Below are 22,417 nucleotides of genomic sequence, written 5' to 3'. Positions count from 1 at the left end.
ATATATTTCTTCAATAATAAAGCTCGGAGGTAGAAATGGCTCCTTGATCCACGGGCTGCAGGAGGGACGTTGTGTTAGCAGGCATATAAGCATTAATATTGTGTACATCTCCATGAGAGCTTTTGGGTGACCAGATGCAGTATCAATGAGCAGTAACAGTTTGAAAAGAATCTTTTTTAACAATGGACTTAATGTATTCTGTAAATCATGTTATAAACCATGACAGATGGGCTGTCATCCAGGCTTTGCTGTTCCACTGACAGAGCACAAGTGGAGTAGTCTTCTTTCTTTGTTTTTTAAATTGTTTTATTTATTTAAAAGCACAGAGAGACAGGGAGATAGATAGATTGATCGATTGATCGACTGATCTATCTTCCATCTGTTGTTTCATTCCCCAAATGGCCACCAGCTGGAGCTGGGCCAGGCTGAAACTTCATCCAGTTCTCCTAAATATGTAGGCGGGGGCCTAGGCATTTGGGCCATCTTCCATTGCTTCCCCAGGAGCATTAGCAGGGAGCTGGATCTGAAGCAGAGCAGCTGGGACTTAAACCAGTGCTCACATGAGGTGCCAGTGTCACAGGCAGTGACTTAACCCACCGCACCACAATGGTGGCCCCAAGCAGAGCAGATTTAATGAATTCTTAAGGGTTCTAGGATTTTTGGAATAATAAATGAGCACTGGATTCAACTGAAAAGTCGGCAGTTGCAATAACCTCTAACAAGCGTCAGCCTGACTTTTGAAGCTTTGAAGCTGGCTGTTGACTTTCCCTAGCTATGAAATTCCTAGATGACATCTTTTTCCAATATAAGGCTATTTCAACTGCATTGGAAATCTGTTGTTTAGCGTAGCCCCCTTCCTCAGTGGTCTTCGCTGTTTCTTCTGGGGGGACAACTTGCTGCAGCTTCTCTATCAGCACTTGCTGCTTTGTCTTGCTCTCTGATGTCTTGTAGGTGGCTTCTTTCATTATCCTCCGTGAGCCAGCCTCTGCTAGCTTCAGACTTTTCTTCTGCAACCTCCTCCTCGCCTGTCACAGCTTTCACAGAACTAGAGGGTTGAGGCCTTACTCTGAATTAGGTTTTGCTTTAAGGGAATGTTGGGGTTGGTTTGATCTTGCATCCAGACCACTGAGACTTCATGTCAGCCGTAAGGCGGTTCCACTTCCTTATTCATGTGTTCACTGGAATGGCATTTTTAATCTCATTCAAGAACTTTTCCATTGCATTCACAGCTTAGCTGACTGTTTGGTATGAGAGGCCCAACCCTAGGCCTATCTTGGCTTTCAACATGCCTTCCCCTCTAAGTTTAATTATTTCAACTTTTGATCTAAAGCGAAAAATGTGCAACTCCAGGGGTTGGCACAGTGGTGTAGTGGGTAAAGCCGCTGCCTGAAGTGCCAGCATCCCATATGGGTACTGGTTCGAGTCCTGGCTCCTCCTCTTCTGATTCAGCTCTCTGCTATGGCCTGGGAAAGCAGTAGAAGATGGCCCAAGGACCCCTGCACCCATGTAAGAGACCTGAAGGAAGCTCCTGGCTCCTGGCTTCGGATTGGCGCAGCTCCAACCTTTGTGGCCAATTGGGGAGTGAACCAGCAGATGGAAGATCTCTCTCTCTCTGCCTCTCCTTCTCTCTCTGTGTAACTCTGACTTTCAGATAAATAAATAAATCTTAAAAAAAAAAAAAACATGCGACTCCTGCTTTCATTTGAACTCTTACAGGCCATTGTAGGGTTATAATTGGCCTACTGTCATTTAAATATCACTGTGTTTCAGGGACTGGGGTGGGGGGCTGCACAGACAGAGACAGATAAGGGAACAGCTGATGGGTAGAACAGTCAGAACACACTTCATAGCAATTACCTCTCAAATTTACCAGCTTATATGGGTGTGTCTTGTGTTGTCCCCAAGCAATTACAGTAATAACATCAAAGATCTCTGGTCACAGATCACAATAACAGACATAACAATGAGCAAGTTTGAAATATTGTAAAAATTACTCAAGTGTGACACAGAGACAGGAAGTGAGCACACACTGTGAGAAAACAGGTGCCAGCAGACTTGGGTATCACAAGGTTGTCACAAACTTCAATTTGTAAAAACCACAGAATCTATGAAATGCAATAAAGCAAAGCACAATAAAACACAACGTATGCCTGTGTATGTGCAGGACATCTACAATGTGGACCAAAACCTCCATGAGATTATAATATACAATTTTCTTTCCTTAATTTAATACAGATATCTTTCTAGGTCAACATATAGAGGCTTATTATGACTGTGGGAAGGCCTGAATAAACTCCAAGTCTTCATTATAAAGTGAACTGAGTATTATTCTAGATAATTTCTCTAAAGATGTTTTTAAGGGCAGTGGAGCTCTTAGCATTTATTATAATTTCCCAAAGACTCTCTCCTCAGACTACAGTGCTGTAGGTACTGAGAAAATAAATCCAGCAAAGAGAGTTCAGCACAGTAGAAAAATTTATCTTTCTGACGGGAACTCAGAAAGAACTGGATTTGAGTCCTGGCTTGGCTGTGGAATGACTTTCCACAGATTCTTAAACTCTGCAGGCCCTAATTTCCCCCTTTAGATTACAACTGGGATGCAGGATTCTCACAAGGAGAGTGAAGGAGAGTCGGAAGTACACGGGAGCCCAAGTGGAACCAGAAGTGGAACGCCAGGGAGCTCTACTACCAACTTCTCACTGGACTCCATGTTCTCAACTGTGAAGTGGGGACAGACTTTTCCTTCCGGTTCTAAAATCCGGGTTCTTCAGGAAGTCTTCTAAAGGGAAAACATTTCTTGAAGATTTGGCTCAGTCACAGCCATCAATTTTACATCACGTGATGTTTTTCACTACATGAAAACTATGGGGTGTTCATCAGAGCAAGTCCTCCCTCTTTGTCCATGTGTATTATTCTTTAAGACAGCTGTCTCCTGGGCTTCTTGTTGGCAAAATCTGTCTGCTGAAAGAGGGACACACTTGCTCTAGGGCTCAACTAGCGATATGGTGAAGTGGGTAGGAAATCAGTTTCCCAGTGATACTCATAGAGCAGTAAGAGGGAAATCAATCCAAGACCCAATAAAGAAATGCTGGGGCAGGCTTACTTAGCATTCTGAACGTTGACTGAAATTATGAGAGCAGCCAGCAGTTTCAGAGTTTAGATTTTCTGGTCTGGGTGGTCTCCTCCCGTGGTTTGATCCCAAATGATGCCTGCAAAATCATGCTCTTCCTCCCTCTTTAAGGAAATTAATCCTCTGGAGCCTGACATTTTAAGTCAAAGAACAGAGAGACCTGTAGAAGGATATCTGGATTCCTGACCACCTAGTTTTATGCAATTGAAACTTATCAAATGTTGGAACTTGAAAGTGATGCCAATGACCAAGTTATGCTTACAGAGATGCTATAGAAGTCACTGGTTCAGTTATTTCTTTGCAAATACCTTAAGAGGGCTGCCCAGATCAAAGATGCTGCGGCTTGTTTCCAGCTAACCTAATTTGTACACTTTACTTCTTAGATCTGTTGTGTGTATGCCTCAGAGCTTTCCTAATTAACTATTGACCTAGGGATGAACTTATCTTGCTTTTGTTGCTTTAAGGGAATTTTGTACATAGAAAATGCCTGCCAAAGAGCTGGTCACTCCTGTTCTGTCGCTGTTAGACCTCCTGGAGACGTTCACTCTGGAAGGTAAGTGGTGTGCCCGAGATGAGATCTAACTGGGTCAACTTCCTCCCCCTTAAAACATTCCCCAGGAGGTTCAACAAATAATGTCAGAGACTCTGGTGCAATATGAACAGACTTCCTCACTACGCTAAAGGTCACCAACTACAGAAGTACGCTGAACGTCACCAAGCAGAGAAGGCTAGGAACTCTGAGCAGACACAGGAAGAATTAGCGACGAATTCAAATTCGCTGAGCCTGGGGTAGGCGGAGACCCAGAACATGCTAGAAGGCAGGAAGAAACAAGTTTGGGATAAAATACACCCAAAGTCAACAGCATCTTTATGGATAAATGAGAGCCAATCACATCTCTCAAAAGAGGTCTACACCAATCCATGCACACTTGGACTTGAGAGCATAAAACCAGTACACATTTGTAGTAATTGCCACTAAGTCTCACTTGATCTGATATTTATCTTTTGAATAGTATGATCCTCATATATCATTTAGCTCCTAAGTAAACTTGAAATCTCTCAGGATGAACACTCTTGAAAGTATTTGAGTACACTATTGGTCCACAGAAGAAACTTTATTTAAAAGTAGTATTGTGGCCGGCGCCGCGGCTCACTAGGCTAATCCTCCACCTTGCGGCGCCGGCATACTGGGTTCTAGTCCTGGTCAGGGCGCCGGATTCTGTCCTGGTTGCCCCTCTTCCAGGCCAGCTCTCTGCTGTGGCCAGGGAGTACAGTGGAGGATGGCCCAGGTGCTTGGGCCCTGCACCCCATGGGAGACCAGGAGAAGCACCTGGCTCCTGCCATCGGATTAGCGCAGCGCGCCGGCCGCAGCGCGCCGGCCGCGGCGGCCATTGGAGGGTGAACCAACAGCAAAGGAAGACCTTTCTCTCTGTTTCTCTCTCTCACTGTCCACTCTGCCTGTCAAAAAAAAAAAAAGAAAAAAGAAAAAAGAAAAAAGTAAATAATCCATTTTAAAAAAATAAAAGTAGTATTGTACATTTGAGTGGGAAGTATAGTTTTTCCTAATCTCTTACCATATATGAACTATTAGGGGAACACAGTATATAGTAAGTTTTCCCACTTTTTTCTCTATTGTTCCTGCACTGGAAGGAGCAGTCCTTCTCCACCTCATACTTGGTGAGAAGTCAAAAGAGAAAGTGAGGCCATGGTGAATTATCTTACTAGCAGTGTGGTCAGTTTACTCCTATCTCTTCTACCCTGCCTCACACTGCTTTTTCTGCTCTCTGGATTAATTCAGTTGCCTATTTTCAAGTGCATATACAAATCACACATATCTATTTTGAGAGCATTGTGGTCCTCCGCACTTCATAGTTTGCTTGACTTCATTTTTTTTTTTTTTGCCTTTCAGAGAAGTTATGGATAAAAGATGATCTTGCTTCTTGTGTTATTATCATGAAAGTACTATCATTTTTTGTTGAACTAGGAAATAAAGTTTATAAATACAAGGAGGTTGAAACTTCCATTAATAAGTCACACTTATTTAATCTCAAAACTGCTTCTGTGAATAGTTGTAAAAGTCTGCTTAGAAGAACTTCCACTTTGATTATGGCCTTGTCTAAATAAGGTAGGAGTTTGTGAACTCAAGAGGCTTCCATAGCCTAGGCAGCTCATGACAAGAGCCTCGGGTGATTACTGACGTCATAAATAAGAGTGTCAATTGTTAATCAACAACAGGAGTTACTGTGCACTTACTCCCCATGTAAGATCTCTGTCTTTAATGTATTGTACTATGAGAATTAACAGTAAAATTAATCTTCAAACAGTACTTTATATTTTGTATGTCTGTGTGGGTGCAAACTGTTGAAATCTTTACTTAGTATAGAGTTGATCTTCTGTATATAAAGATAATTAAAAATGAATCTTAGGCCAGTGCCGTGGCTCACTAGGCTAATCCTCCGCCTGTGGCGCCAGCATACCAGGTTCTAGTCCCGGTCGGGCGCCGGATTCTGTCCGGCTCCTTTTCCAGTGCAGATCTCTGCTATGGTCCTAGAGTGCAGTGGAGGATGGCCCAGGTCCTTGGGCCCTGCACCCGCATGGGAGACCAGGAGAAGCACCTGGCTCCTGGCTTCAGATTGGTGTAGCGTGCTGGCAGTAGCGGCCACTTGAGGGGTGAACCAACAGAAAAAGAAAGACCTTTCTCTCTGTCTCTCTCTCTGTGTCTAACGCTGCCTGTCAAAAAAAAAAAAAAATCCTAATGAAGAATGGGATGGGAGGGGAGAGGGTGTAGGAGATGGGATGGTTTGCAGGTGGGAGGGAGGTTATGGGGGGAAAAAACCACTATAATCCAAAAGTTGTACTTTCAAAATTTATATTTATTGAATTAAAGTTTTCTAAAAAAAATCTGCTTTGATTCGTCTTAGCTCTGTATATGATTAGAGGGGTTTATTTCTAAGCTGTGTAGTGTATCCCCCATTGTATTTAACCTTTTTATTTCTAGTTTATGTTTAGAAAAATTGTGTGTTTATTGGAATGAAAGGAAAAGTCATATTTATTTGAAACTAACATTTTCCTTCCTAAAATGTCATATTTTCTTTTTTGTTTCTTATTCAAAGATGACAACTTTTTTAGATTAGCCAGTCCAGATGCACTAATCTTTGAAAAAAATGACTTAATTTCAACTGTGTAATAACTATTAGTATTTAAACTGTCTCTTATCTGTGTGCTTTTGGTTAGTTTTTGTTTGGTATACATGACTTTATCTATTTAATTACATATTTGTTAATAAATAAGTTTCAATCTCATGAACTACAATAGAGGTACATTCAGTGACCTGATTGGGATTAAAATTCTATTCTTGAAGAAAAATACAAAAATAAAAGATGGAAACGGTTTATATGAATTACATCGATTCTATTTTAAGAGGCGAAAGATTTATATGATCTGAAGAGAAACCAGAGTATTACATTGATTCAGTTTTAAATTGAAGTTTTTAATTCAGTGATTTTCAGTAGCCTTAAAAAATATGTGGGGCCGGCGCCATGGCGCAGTAGGTTAATCCTCCGCCTGTGGCATCGGCATCCCATATGGGCGCCGGTTCTAGTCCTGGTTGTTCCTCTTCCAATCCAGCTCTCTGCTATAGCCTGGGAAAGCAGTGGAGGATGGCCCAAGTGCTTGGGGCCCTGCACCTGCATGGGAGACCAGGAGAAAGCACCTGGCTCCTGGCTTCGGATCAGTGCTGCTTTGGCTGTTGCAGCCATCTGGGGAGTGAACCAACGGAAGGACGACCTTTCTCTCTGTCTCTCCCTCTTACTGTCTGTAACTCTAACTCTCAAATAAAATAAATAAAATATTTTTAAAAAGTGTGATGACTTTTTAATCTGTAGAATTGAAATATACTAATAAAATACATTAATATTTTTTAAAAAATAGCATGGTATTTATTCCACTCTTCTCATATTTCATTTTTTAAAAATCCCCCAGAAAAACAGATCGATACTGTTTATGCATGTGCTATATCTATCACATTGTAGTAACTGCTGACAGGGATAGCTTTTTTTATTTCATTAATTAATTTATTTATTCATTTTTGGAATCATTCCCTTTCTGTTTTCCTGGACTCTGGGTTTATTGTTTAGCCAGTGTTTATCAGGTCTGGGGTTTTTTTTCCCCTAAAACTATTATTATTTAATAGTTCAAAGTATTGATGTCTAATAACATTTCTGTTCTTAACATGATTCCTCTTTCTGTCTGTCCACACTCATTCTCTTCTTTTTACAGTGGCCTCAAAATCTGCAAGATATTGGTGTCAATCTGGCACACTTACAAGCTTCTTCAATGGTTCATGGAAGAACGGAATTAAGAGAAAAGAATTTTGGTGCAAAAAAATCTCAAAATCCATGCAAATAAAGAGCCTTCAAAATTCACAGAAAATGTGTATAATGAAAATCTTGCATGGATTTCAAATATTTTTGCACCAACATAACCTTCTCTCTTTTTTTAAAGATTTATTTATTTTTATTTGAAAGTCAGAGTTATGCACACAGAGGAGAGGCAGAGAGAGAGAGAGAGAGAGAGAGAGAGAGAGCTCTTCCATCCACTGGTTCACTCCCCAATTGGCTGCAACAGCCAGAGCTGCACCAATCCGAAGCCAGGAGCCAGGAGCTTCTTCCAGGTCTCTCACATCAGTGCAGGGGCCCAAAGACTTGGGCCATCTTCTACTGCTTTCCCAGGCCACAGGAGAGAGCTGGATCGGAAGAGGAGCAGCCGGGATATGAACCTGCGCTCACACAGGATGCCGGCGCTCCAGGCCAGGGCGTTAACCCACCGCACCACAGTGCCCCCATAACCTTCTCTTTTAATTTCACCATTCCCTGAACTTTTTGAAGCACCCTTGTGTGTTCTCAACTATATCTGAATTGGAGACTTTCTCTGAGACCCTGAACAATTGTATTTCTTTTTTTATTTCCAGACACTTCTCAGGTATAATCTTCATCTGTATTCCTGAATAGCCATATTTTCAAGAATATTTTAGAATTCTCTTTCACAATGGGTTAGGTATGGACTACGATTTTGAAAGCTCTATCTCTGCAGCCTGTCACATTAGAATCTTTTTGAGGATGCTCCAAACCCCTCCTAACAGCCGTTCCATTTCTCTGTGATGTGAAAGTCTCGTTTTTGCTTCACTATAGGATGTTATTGAAAGCCAAGCCCACAGTTTTCATTTTTTTAACAGCTACATTTCTTTTTCAGTGTAGCTTCTACCCATTAACCTTGCCAGCTCTCTCTCAAGGTCTAAGTCAGAACTCAGTCACCTCTGGCATCATTGAGAAATGTTCTCGTGTGATTCCCTCTGGCCGTAACATCAGGTGTTTGCAGCCTTTTCGTAAGGAGGCATGACGTGGCTGGCAAAGGTCAGTCTGTTCCATCCACTTGCACTTCTTGCCTGTCTCCTTTTGACACAGCTCCTTTTTCTGACTGCCCCCAGAGACTCACCCGCAGCAAGAAAAAGTCCACTCCTCCTGCATAGCAGAGATCCATCCCTCTTCCAGCACTTGCAACTATGATGAATACTCCAGGATGTCCCGTATCATGACAGTGTTGCGCAAGCAGACACTGTCATTATGTTGGCGTTAACTCTTCCGTCGTGTGACCCATTTTTACCTTCCGTTTCCCCACACCCTCTTACCGTGGGCAGCCTGACAATATTCATAACCTTTGGCATTCTCCTCTCCATTTCCCAAATGTACTTCAGGACATGGTTCCCTTTTTCAAAGGAAAATGCCACTTTGGCTTCAATCACGACTTCTCAACATTCCCTACACACAGAGAAAGAAGCTAAACTTTATTCAAACACAAAGGGATGTGGTCTAGGTGCACGCTTGATTTAGATAATGAATTTATTTATTCCCAGTTGATTATTTTCCCTACAACACAGAGTTGGGTAATCATTAGGGGACCTTTGAAGCAAATTCTAGTCTCTATTGCCACTGTTTCTGTTTCTTTCTTTTCCATTGATTTTTCTTCAGTCTCTGTTCATTGCTATTTCTTATTTTTACCTTTTCTCTTCTGCCCGTGCTTCAAGGATTACAAATGGGACCTGGGAGTATTGGCTTAAACAAACAAACAAGGCAAAACAATAACAAAACCAAAACCTGCTATCCTCTTCTCAGGTTTAAACAGAACTTAATACGCATCTGGAACTCGAGATTTTAGCCAAGTCAGTTAAAATTAGAGTAAAAATATTATGCATGCTTAAGAAAAATAATGACATTGGTCAAGATGAATCAACAAAGAAAAATAATAATACAGCCATGTCTAGCATTGTGCTAATTTCCTCATGGTTGATTTTAGGGTGTGTCAATGTATAAATGTAAATGCACATATATTGTAGCTTTGCTATTTATGCCTACTTTCTCACTGGATAAGTAAGAATCCAGTTTCATATTCCTAGAGGCAATGTTTAATAAGAAATTATTGAAAGAATGAAGGCTTGTTATTCAATGGGGCTTACTGTGTCTAAAAATTAGTGAAACCCAAGATATGTATTATTGAACTCATTCATCATTAATTATTAGAGAGATCCTTGAATCTACAGATATGGATGGTGTGCAGATGTGTAAGGAGACTTATGGGATTTATGGAAGTAAAAAACACGATGTCTTCTCTACTGCAATTCGAATATGCTGGAAATAATGACTCTTGATCAATCACATTCCACTATTGCTTTTAACTACAAGCCAATTCTAATTACAAGATTACTTGCCATGACATCATATGATTCTCCATTTCTAAATACTCTGCTGCGGCTCTGTATTATTCCTTGTACAATCAGTTCCTCCAGGATGTCTGATGACTTTTGTCGCTCTTGATTCTCTAGGGCTTGGTGCTTAGCAATTAGTCCATTGATCACTAGTTCTTCCAAAGGGAAAGAAAAAAGAAAGCAAAATTTAAAGATGCAGATTTTATGAATCCAATGCTAAATGGATGCCTTATAAATCAGGGCACTTAATTAAATCTTAGTGCAACACCCTTACTTAAATATCTATTTTTATTGTAAATCTTCATAATTCTTTGAAGCTCAAGTTCATTTTTTCCAGATTATTTAAACATTTTTGTGAAATATAGTATGCATACCAAAAGTGTACATAAGTGCACAGATAAATGAGGTTTTTGTCTTCTGAGCACACTCCTAATGAACACCCAAATTAAGAACAAAGCACTACTAGTACCCCAAGGGTCCTCACTATTCCCCTTCTCTGTCTGTCTTTCTTTGTCATCTACATGGTATGATTCAGCAAAGCATATTTATAACTAAATGATATGACATCCACACAGTTTTTATATACTTTAAATTCTTAATGTTCTTACAGAGAATACACACACCAACATAGTATGTTGTTTACTTCACAGGTCGCATGATAACATGACAAAAAGTCTTTCCGGTGCTGTTGTGAGCTACCTCCTTGTTGTAACAACAGTTATACACTTGGGTACAAGGGCTCCCTCCACTAATTATGAAGCTGAACCACAGCTAAGAATCAAATAGCCTTTTGGCAAGTCTTATGAGTTGCAGTTTGGTTTCTATGTTTTGTATACAAAGGATAAACAGCGTGATGTTGCCAAGAAACTTCTAGTTCTGCAACCCTGAGTTTACAATTACGCCATCTGCTAAATCTACATAAAGAAAAAATAACACCTCTTTGAGAAGTGTCTTTGAATCAAATCAGAACTGGCCTTAGAGTGACATTAGCTAAATTTTCATTAGTGATTCTAACAATGAGCACTGAAACAGTTCATAGGGGAGCCTTAGAGGAGATGCAATCTTGAAAGTGACCTCTCCCCTTACAAATCCCCCACTAAATATATATTTAAAAGTAAGCAGCTACTTTTATGTCATCACATTAAAAATAAAGGGTGCTGGCTTATTAGGTCAAGGACAGTTTTGCTTGTCTTTTCAGAATCAGTGCAATGTGGAATTCTGAGAAATGAGCTAACTTCTAATATTATAATCAACAGGAAGCCCTGACACTAACAAAGCCCCTTCCATTTAGTGGACAGAGTTTTTTTTATGAAAATTTCTAAGTGCAATGGCTAGCAAAGACAGCTCTCCTGAATTTGTGCCGGGCAGGTGGAAGATACCCACACAGATGCCCAATGGGCTAATCAGATGTCTCTTGCATGCATCAGAGTATTAACCTAACTGCTGTAAGAGATTCCTCTGGTTGACCACTACAAGTAACTCCAACTAACTCTACCTTCTCAGTGCCTTGCAAAGGCTGTTCTACCCATGCAGATGTTTGAAATAGAGCCAATCCCCATCTTAAAATACTATATGCGTATTGTGGTACAGAGTGGCAAAACATATGCACTAGGCATGTGAACTAGAAACTTTGAAACTCAGTAAGAAGGCCAGAGGTGACACATCCTCATGGAAGGAGAATGATGTTTTTGTTGGGGGTGGAACTTATGTAGAGAGATTAAAATAATAATTACTATCTATCAAACATTATGCACCTGCATCATACTTACTATATTCATCAATGAAGATGGATTCCAGGACTCCTGTGGATATCAAAATCCATTAAATGTTTAAGCCCGTCTATAAAATGGCATGGTATCTGTGTATAACCTGTGCACACACTCCTATATACTCTGAATCACCTCCAGATGACTTATAATAGCTGATACAATGTAAATGCTATGTAAATAGTTGCTGCACTGTATTGTTTAGGAAATAATGACAAGAAAAGAAGTCTGAATATGTTCACTACAGGTGCAATTTGTTTTTCAAATACTTTCATCATTCAAATCCACAGATGTGGAGCCCACGTATGCTTTAACATCTAGCTCAAACATAAACTCTGTATAAGGAATTTTATCATCTCTATTTTATAAATAAACACACTGGTAGGAGGAGGGCTGATTAAACTGCTCAAGGTGACCCAGGAAGTAAGTGGGCTAACCGGGATTGAATCCAAGTCTGACTTCAGCACCCAGGTTCTCAGTACCTCTTGGTTCTCCCTCCCAAATCCATCATGTAAACAGCTTCCCTGTCTGTGGCCCATTTTTTCTTCCATGATGCTTCTGGAAGGAAAGTCATGTTTGACATTTGCCACTAGCATAATAAAATTATTGTAACCATTCTGATCCATTCTTTGCTCTGTCTACTCAAGCATATGGCTTGACATTTATAGTAGCTATCCTACACAGAAATTCTTGGAATACATCAGTTCTTTCAACTAATTTTAATTTCTTGGGACATTGGAGAATACTAGGGCAATGTTTAAAATAATATTGTGCTTTTTTATTATAATATTTAAACATGGTCATGGTAGCAGATATAGAAAATAATAAAATAAAATGCTCCAAAGACTATCAGTGTTAACACATTAAAGTTATTTAATTTAATTTAAATTTAATTTAATTTAATTTTATTTTATTTAATTTAATTTAAAGTTTATTTTTATAAATTTAACATAACATTGGACACAAAGTTTTGTCTCCCACATAGTTAACATCTACATTCACATTTTCTCATGTCAACAGACATTCTCATAAGTGTAAAAATGAAATTATGTAAGAAAACACGGGTGAATTCATCTTTGACCTTGGTGTAGGCAAAGCTTTGTAACTATGACTAAATATCCAAATTTAATAAAGGAAAATATTGGGACATTTTGTTACATTAAAAGCACTCAGGGCAAAAAAATGAATTAAATATAGATATAATGTGCCTCCTAATTTAATACACTAAGGCACAGCAGCATTTTTGGAATTCTTGACAAAAATGCATAGCCTGGACCTAATCAAGAGGAAACCTCAGATATACTCAAATTAAGGGACATTCTATAAAATAAAAGACCTATACTTTTCAAATACATCAAGATCATAAAAGACAAAGAAAAGCTGAGGGACTGCTGAGCTGAAAGGAAAATAAAGCCACGTGACACAGCTAAATTGAGTAAGTGATGCAGGATTGTGAGCAGATTCTGAATCAGAATCTTATTTATAAAGGATATTTGTGAGCCAATTGGTAAAATTTAAATATGGTCTATAGATGAGATAGTGGTAATATTTCCTGACTCATCCTTGCAGGGAGAGTGTGCAAAGAGTGTCCTTGTTTTGGGGAAATGCATACTGGTTTATTTAGAAGCACAGTGTCTTGAAGTCTGAAGTTTATTCTCAGAATAAATGTTCTCAGAATAAGTGTGTATGGCAGAGCAATATGGTGGTGACATGTGAATGCCTGGGTTATCTGGGTGAAAGAGTATAGGCATTTTTTTTGTTTACTTGAATCTGAAAATATTCAAAATACAAGAGGTTTTTTTGTTTTTTATATGAGAGGCAGAGAGACAGAGAGAACTACAGAGAGTGAGTGAGAGAGTTCCCATTCTCTGGTTCACTCCCCAGATGCCTGCTACAAGCCAGGACTGGGCAGGGCTATATCCTGGAGATGGGAACTCAATCCAGGTCTCCCACATGGTGGTAAGAATCCAATTACTTGAGCCATCAGCGGCCGCCTCCCAGGGTCTGCATTGGCAGGAAGCTGGAGTCAGGAGCCAGAGCTGAGAATCAAATGCAGGAACTGATGTGCGACTTGGGCATCTTAACCAATGTCTTAAACAGTAGGCCAAATACCCACTCCTAATAAAACAGCAAATACAGATTATCTCTAACTTAATATGGTTTGACTTAGAATTCTTTGACTTTATAATGGTTTGAAAGCCAACAGTCATTCAGTAGGAACCACACTTGGAATTTTGAACTTGAACCTTTCCCCAGCTAGCTCTCTGTGGGCAGCAGTAGAGGGCAGTGAGCACAGTTCCCAGAAGCCCCACTGTCACCAGGGGAAACCTCCGGTGCTCGGCAGTGCAGCTGAGCTAGGATGTGCAGAGGGGCAAGTGCATTCAATGTATTTTCCATTTAATGATATTCTCAACCTATGTTGGGTTTATTGGGACACAACCCCATCATTAGTCAGGGAGCATCAGTTATTGGGAAATGTTAGTTTAGTGAGAAACTTGAATTCCTTAGCAGTATGCTCAGTGGGTATGAGAAGTTGGATGAAAAAAGACGATGCAAAGACTGGGAGACAGAGAGGAAGCTGGGCAGAGAACACACAAGTCCAGAGTGCCAGGTCTTACACATTCTGCGCTGAGATTCTTCCTGAAAAGTCATTCACACGATATGTTAGAAACACCTGCTTTGGTAGCTGACTTCTCCGCGCTGTGCTCTCTCACACTCCCCTGCTTGCCTGCTGCCCTCCCACACTGCCTTTCACTGTGCACTCCAGGCCAACTGACTGCTCCAACACACACCTGTCCCCCTCCTGCCTGAGAATCTGCAGTCTGCAAACAACACAGGTATTTAGCATTCATGTTGCCATCTAGAAGGGAATCACATCAATTATCAGAGACAAAAAAAGAAAGATGTCCCCACTGGCTCAGAACTGCATCCCTTGCCTCCCTGTCATTGCCAGAGGTCAAATGACACCGCATCAGAACCACAAAACAAGGGCAGACATAAAATCTGCGATAACCAGAGGGTGCCGAGAAAGCCCAAGATAAATAAAATCTTATGCATGAGGACATTTGGAAAAGTTCATGGAAAATACAATCTAAAGTTAGGTTTATTTTGATGCAAAAGAATTTTGAAACCCATGCATAGTTTTTCCATAAAATACACTTCCATGAACTTTTTGAAGACTCCTTGTGCTAACCCATCTATTTTCCAATCTTAACTCATATCTAGGGAAGAAACTACAGTGACCAGGAATGAAATGAGTCTGCCCCACCCCGTCCCCCACCTCCAAATAAAACAGAGTAATTTTCCTTGGGGTCTGTGCAGTTTAATTTGATTCAAAGGCTGATCAAACATAAATAAGTCTTAAATCAACACCAGGAGGCAACTCAAGCAGAGGGAAAACACACCATATGATAAACCACAAATGGTTTCTAAACAGCACATTGGGCTGTAATTACTTCTTTTACATTTTTTACAGATTCTTTTATTGTTCCTGAAATGCTACTTTGGAAGGGGAGAGACAAGGAAATGGTTTGATGAAGGCTTTATTTATTTTTGTAAATGCAGACTCTCTCTTGGGGACATGTGAACATGTGGAGTTTAAATTCCTTTACACTGTGTAACTCCTATTCCTAAGGTCTGTTCCCAACTGCAGATAAAGGCTTTTAGTTAAAAAAAAAAAAAAGGTGGTTTTCATTATTTCATTGGCAAGAAGATTAAGAGTTAGTATTATTTACTTGCATAACGAAAGCCCAAGGCTAAGTTGCAATGTTCTAGAGATAAGAACTTTGCCATTTAAAGTACTTCATGGCCCACAAAGCTATCAGAAAAGGGCTACCAAATACACATTACATAATATATTTAGAGATATGGCATTTTGTGAAGATCAACACGAAAGGGGGCTTTTTACCTGAATTTTCTTTTCTGCTTTTTTCACTGGGAGATGGAGAACTTTCTGGAATGGCCCCGGGTAAGCTTCCCGTCTGGGCAGGGGGCTCTGAGCCTTCTGCATGGTCCACAGTATCCCTGGACAGTGCAGCTTCAGTCTGGGGACTGCAATGCTCCTTGGAACAGGTCTCATTGACATCAGCCTGTGACAAGAGAACAGTTTTGAGAGAATCAAGATTTCCTGGAAATTGAAGCCAATGTTGTAGGGTCTGCTTTGGGGATGCTTAGCCACCTAGTGTCTGTGGGAGACCAAATAGTACTCAGAAACCTGCTGATGTTGGTGTGTATGGTAACACGATGCAGCAGGTGTGTTTAAGTTCAGGTTCTTGAGATGGCAGGGTTATCCTGATTGGTACAGGTTGGTCCTGAGGGCAGCCACAAGTGTCCTCCTTTGAGTGAGGCAAAGGGAGTTTGACTGCGGAGGGAAAGGTAAGGTGACGAAGGAAGCAGGGACAGATGGAGAGGTAGCTGAGGTGCTGGAGCTGAGAAGGAGGGAAGAGGATATGAGCCAGGGGAGTAGAATGCAGATCTAGAAGCTGCAAAAGACAAGTAAGAGGATCCTCTCCCCAAGTCTCCATAAAGTAACCAGCCTTGTCCACACCTGGACTTTAGCTCAACACAACCGACTCTGGGCTTCTGTCTGCCAGAACAGTAAGGGAATATGTTTGGGTTGTTTTAGGACACTAAACTGGGGTGGATTTGCAAGCAATGGCAACAGAAAACCAATAAGGTTGTACTACTCCACATTCATATCTAGTATGAACCTACTAGGGGGAGGCTCTGATGCTGTGCCTTCTGGAAGATACCAGGATGAAATGCATAATATTCAGGTGTGAAAGTAAAGGTACTCTTGGGCTGGCGCTGTGGCGTAGCAGGTAAAGCCGCCGTCTGCAGTACTGGCATCCCATATGGGTACCAGTTCAAGTCCTGGTTGCTCCACTTCCCATCCAGCTCTCTGCTATGGCCTCGGAAAGCAGTGGAGGATGGCCTAAGTCCTTGGGCCCCTGCACCCGTGTGGGAGATGTGGAGCTCCTGGCTTCAGATCGGCGCAGCTCCAGCTGTTGCACCCAATTGAGGAGTGAACCAGTGGATGGAAGACTGCTCTCTCTCTCTTCTGCTTCTCTTTCTCTCTGTGTGTAACTCTTTCAAATAAATAAATAAATAATTCTTAAAAAAAAGAAAGTAAAGGCCGGCGCCGCGGCTCAATAGGCTAATCCTCCACCTAGCGGCGCCGGCACACCAGGTTCTAGTCCCAGTCAGGGCGCCGGATTCTGTCCCGGTTGCCCCTCTTCCAGGCCAGCTCTCTGCTATGGCCCGGGAGTGCAGTGGAGGATGGCCCAAGTGCTTGGTCCCTGCACCCCATGGGAAACCAGGAGAAGCACCTGGTTCCTGCCATCGGATCGGCGCGGTGTGCCGGCCGCAGCACGCTGGCCGCGGCGGCCATTGGAGGGTGAACCAACAGCAAAAGGAAGACCTTTCTCTCTCTCACTCACTGTCTCTCTCTCTCACTGTCCACTCTGCCTGTCCAAAAATAAAAAAATAAAAAAATAAAGAAAGTAAAGATACTCTTGTACTTTTTAAAAGTTTTTTTTAAAAAAATTTAAACTACCTTTGTTTTTTTCTTATCAAAAATAACAGATTCATTACAAAACTAATTAAATAAAATGGAAAGAAAGTGGGATAATCATTTTCATGTGTTAACTGGACAAGATCATAGAAGGCAGTTATTCAATGGAACACTAATCGGGGGGTTGCTGGGAAGGTGTTTTGTAGATGTGCTTAACAAGTCTAGCCAACTGATCCTAAGTAAAAGAGATCATCCTGGATAATCTGGGTGGGTTTTATCCAACCAGTCAAAAGGCTCCACGAATTTAAATGAGGTTTTCTTCGAGGAAGAAGAAATTCGGCCTACCTCAGCTCCTGCATCTCTTCTGATTGCCTGCCCGATCCCATGGATTTTGGATTTGTTGAGCCAGCCCATGATTGTATAAGTCAATTCCTTGCTATCTATATATCTATCTATCATCTATATATCTATCCACCTAATCTATCCATCCACTGTTCCCTCTGTTCATCCTATTAGTTCTCTTCTTGTAGAAACTTGATACAGAAACACAGCAGAAAATAAGAAAATCACCCCCTAGAAAGAAACACAATTAACAACTTAGTATATCACTTTCCAGATATTTGTTCATACATCTTTTAGAAATTTGTTGGAGTTGGGCAACAAACACATAAAAAGATAATTCATTAGCATAATGCAAATCAGAAACAATGATATGCTTCACACCACTAGGATGACTATAATGGAAAAAGGTACATGATAGCAACGGTTGGTGAGGACGTGGAGAAACTGGAATTGCTCGGGGATATAAAATGGTGCAGGAAGTGGGTGTTCGGGCTCTCAGTTAAGATCATTGAGTCCCACATTGGGACGCCGGGCTTGACTCCTGGCTCCATCTTCTGACTCCAGCTTCCTACCAATGTAGATCCTGGGAAGAAGAAATGATGGCCCAAGAAATTAGGCTCCTGCTGCCCACGTGGGAGACCTGGATTGAGTTCCCAGCTCCTGACTCCGGTCCACTGAGGCATTTGGAGGGTGAACAAACAGATGAGAGCCACCTCCCACCTTCTCTCTCTCTCTATCCCATTCAAATTAAGAAAAAGCAGTGCAGCCCTTGTGGAAGAGAGTTTGTGAGTTCTTCAGAAAGTTAAACAGAGTTGCCTTATGAACTGGAAAGGTCATCCCAGGTATATATACAGGATGAAAACATACATTTACACAAAAGGATACACACAAATTATTAATAATATCCAAAAAGGGGAAATAATCCAAATGTGTATTAATGGATGAATGGATGAATAAATTGTGAGAGTCATACAAAAATATTACTTGACAATTAAAAATTGTCATTCATATTGCAACTACACTTAAAAACACTGCAATAAGTGACAGAAGTGAGATACAAAGATTATTCCTGTTATAACATTCATTGTAAGACAGACTTATAGAAACAAGATAGATATTTAGTACTTGCTCATGGCTGGTGGTGGGGTGGGGTGGGGAGATGAGGACTGACTGCTAATGAGTAGAGTTTCTTTTTAGGAGAAACAAAAATGTTCTACAATTAGGTTGTGGTGATAGTGGTCAGTGGTGAATTTTATGAGTAATGTGTATGCTGTGTGAATTCTAGTTCAGTAAAGCTGCTTTCAAATACAACAAATCAGATTATATATAAAATGATATTGTATTTCTATAACTCATTTATTTCCATAACTATGCCACTGTAGTCTATTTCATTCTATTTAAGGATGGGGAATAGAAGGTTTTATTGTAGTTTATGGCATAACTATGCCACCATTTACTTAACCAATTCCTGATGAAAGAGTTCTAGGTTTCTTTTTCTTTATTTATTTGAAGGCGGGGGAGAGAGAGGGAGAGGGAGAGGGTGAGGGTGAGAGAGAGAGAGAATATGTGTGAGTGAGGGTGTGTATGTATGTGAGAGAGATCTTCCATCTGCTGGTTTGCTCCCCATACGCCCACAAAAGCCAGGGCTGTGCAAGGCGGAAGTCAGGAGCTGGAGACTCGGTCTGGGTGTCCTACATGGGTGGCAGGGACCCAAGTACTTGAGCCATCACTTACTTCATCCAAGGATGCGAGTTAGCAGGAAGCTGGAATTGGAAACAGGGCCGGGATTTGAAGCTAGGCACTCTGACAATGGGATGCAATCCCAAGTGCCACTGTCCTGCCAAACACTGGGATTATTCTAAGTTTTCTATATGATAAATGGTGTCTAAACAATATCTGTGCATTCTGTATTACTGTGGCTCTAGGAGAAGGAATGTCTAGATGTGGCCGTGCTGCGGCCAAGGCTATGCTCGCTGCAGGGTAATACAGTGTGCGTGTCCGGACCACCCTCCATAAATCCTGCAGTTGTTACCCGCCTTCCCATTTCACGGATGCTTCTGAGGGGTCTTGTAAAAGTTTGAGAAAAATGTGTCTTAAGAAAGCCATGCATGGATTTTAACATATTTTTTGTGACATAATATACATCTCTTCATTCAATCTTCGCACAAACTTTTTGAAAGACTTTCCTCTTTATCCATACCACCACTCCATGGCTTGCAAATATGACCCGTGACTTAGTAAAAACATGGACACCATAATACTGGTCCACATCAAGTTCTGCATGGTTCCACAGCAAAAGAAGAAATGCAAGAAAAATGAAAAGTTCCCCCCAAAGCTATATTAATTAAAGAACTGTCATTTCTTTTTTCTGAACAAGTACATTTTAAGTACTTTTTCTCATATCCCCTCTAGCTACTGTGTCTGCTCTCTCCACAGCTGGCTATTCCACTACTTGGGCTGCACCTTCCTCATTTCTCATCTCAGTGGAAGCCATCTGCCTTGCTACCATCTAAGCTTCCTTGGTGTCTCCAGAAGAGACAAGGACACACGATCTTTTGCTGAGTACCTTCTTAACAGCCAGCCCTCCTATATCTATGTACCACTTATATGGTCCACGGGGTGCCCTTCTCCCCTCCTCATGAGTCATGGAAGGGACTCAATACCCTGCCCTTCACCTCCCAGTCTCTGTAGCATGGCCCTGCTGTCACCTGCCACGACAGAATCCCATGTGGGCATTGGCTCAAGTTCTGCGTATCTTGCTGGGGGTAGCAGAAGGTGTTCAACGGGAGGCTCTTGAATTGAGTTTTAATGGATGAATTTCTCCAGTGGGCCAGGAGAAAAGGGTATACTAGTCGGAGAGCAAAGCACTCAGCGACACTGCAGTAAGAAACCACATTGTGTGTCCAGGAACTTGAATTTTCCAGCATAAAGGACACTGACTGAAGCAGACAGTGGAGGATGTGGAGGTTGGCAAGGTAAGTCTCTTGGGACGAACAAAGAAGAATGACTTTGTTTTGAATGCAACAGGAATCCTTTGTAGGGTTTTTAATCCATAGATGTGAAAAAGATGATCAAGTGCATTTTTAAAAACTATCACTCTTGATAATGAAGGGAGTGTGAAAAGGGAAAGGAAAAAATACGGAAACCAGTGATGATTATTGCAACTGTCCAGGTAAGATTTGACTGAACATGAATGAGGACAGCAGCAGTAAAAATGGGGGCAGACGGTGGGCCCAGAAATCTTGGTAGAGAACTGAGTGTGAAGAAGCTCCCAAGCTCAAAACTATGATTCTAGGAGCTATTAAGAAAATACTCCCTTTAGGAAGACTGAATAAAAACCTAGGACATTGTTATGAAATTCTTGATAGTTTCCCAGCCAAAATTCATACACATATTTCACACACACAAAAAAATAGACCATGGGGCCAATGCTGTGGCATAGCGGGTTAAAGCATCACTCTTCAGTGTGGGCATCCCATAAAGGGGCTGGTTCAAGTCCCAGCTGCTCCACTTCCTATCCAGCTCTCTGCTATGGCCTAGGGAAGCAGTAGAGGATGGCTCAAGTCCTTGGGCCCCTGCACCCACATGGGAGACCTGGAAAAAGCCCTTGGCTTCTGGCTTCTGATCCTCACAGCTCTGGCTGTTGTGGCCATCTGGGGAGTGAACCAGCAGATGGAAGACCTTTCTTTCTCTCTGCCTCTACCTCTCTGTGACTCTGCCTTTCAAATAAACAAATAAATCTTTTTAAAAGAAAGAAAAAAAAACCACAAGCCATTTTGCCACTTTCTGGATGCACTCCAAAGTTGTTAGTTCCTTCAAACTTAGGGACAAAGTAGAAATCACCCTGGATACATTACAAGGGTGGCTATCACTCACAGGTTCTCCTAAGTCAACTAGGGACTCTTGAATGTTGGTGGGGAGACTTACAGAGCTCCTTATCACCGTGTTTACATAACGTGATCACTCCAGCTGAACCAACATTCCTTCACTGTGAGGTGTTGAAGATGAATTGGTTCTATAGCTCAAGACTACATGGGAAGATAAGAAAAAACAACCAACCAACCAAACTAAACAAAGTAGCAAACCCAAACTCAATGGATCTGAAAAATGAGTCAGCACCAGGAGAAAGTCTGAAAACAGCCAAGAGCTTCTCTGCTCCCCACTCCATCTGTCTCAGTCTAATTTACAGACTCAGTGACTGCCCACACAGTCTCCTTGAGTAAGTGTGCCCAGACAACCTGTCACATATCACACGTAACACACACCACACACGTGCTCTATAGATTTGTTTCATGCAACATGGAGGAGACCTTGTCTGATGCTTTTCTTCCAGGGACTCACCATTCATCCTGAATGCAAACATGCAAACCATGTTGAGCAGTCTTTCCTCCTTCCCAGATAAAATCATTAAAAGCCAACCTCTGCAGTGACAACTTCATTTTTTTTTTGCAGGTCTATCATTTATCGAACCCAGCAAAGCTCTGAGTTACATGCAGGGACTAATTTTGTCACGGGACATCTCCAGGTAGAGAGCCTGAACACCACAGATCGATTTAACAGTGCAACAGCAGCAGTAACAAAAAACGTCCACAATGAATTGAGAGCAACTTTAAAGACTTTCGGTCTACAAGGTGAGTTCTCACAAAGAAGTTCTGCAGACCACAGCTTGCAATAGCCTGAAATACCACGACCCTGAATGACCTCGCAATTGTTGCATGAAAGCTGCTGTAGCTACTTGGATCTGGAATCCAGGCCTTAACAAGGATCGCTGCCCATCTGTGCTTATTTGGAGGCAGTTTGCTTAGCGCAGTTGTGACCAAAACTTAAATTACAGCAGACGAAACACAATCTTCTAGCATAAAATAACATGTATCAGCCTTCAGTTTCCAGAGCAAAGAAAAAAAAAA

The 22,417-nt window shown here is 41.3% G+C and overlaps 1 protein-coding gene and 1 long non-coding RNA gene across 3 annotated transcripts in view; one reads left to right on the top strand and one right to left on the bottom strand.

Annotated features, from left to right (window-relative positions):
• The window catches only part of STMND1 (stathmin domain containing 1), a 32,075-nt gene that overhangs the window by 5,472 nt on the left and 4,186 nt on the right, over window positions 1-22,417 (bottom strand). Inside the window, exons 2-3 of one of the 2 annotated variants that reach the window (XM_008274133.5) lie at window positions 15,564-15,744; window positions 9,894-10,045 (exon numbers count right to left, since the gene is read on the bottom strand). In XM_008274133.5, coding sequence (XP_008272355.4) covers window positions 9,894-10,045; window positions 15,564-15,744 — 333 coding nt within the window. Of the gene's footprint in view, window positions 1-7,958; window positions 10,046-15,563; window positions 15,745-22,417 lie in introns of those variants that run through there. The other variant, XM_089334357.1, reaches the window with a different exon arrangement.
• Window positions 2,521-6,991, top strand: LOC149126768 (uncharacterized). Its single transcript, XR_016234730.1, has 2 exons — window positions 2,521-3,683; window positions 6,758-6,991. It is a non-coding gene; the product is annotated as an uncharacterized LOC149126768 (long non-coding RNA).

This window comes from Oryctolagus cuniculus, chromosome 5, assembly GCF_051225735.1.
Source record: "Oryctolagus cuniculus isolate XC-2025 breed Fujian yellow rabbit chromosome 5, ASM5122573v1, whole genome shotgun sequence".
Taxonomy (NCBI): domain Eukaryota; kingdom Metazoa; phylum Chordata; class Mammalia; order Lagomorpha; family Leporidae; genus Oryctolagus; species Oryctolagus cuniculus.
The sequence above is the reverse complement of the archived record's forward strand: the minus strand, read 5'-3'. Positions and strand labels throughout refer to the sequence as shown.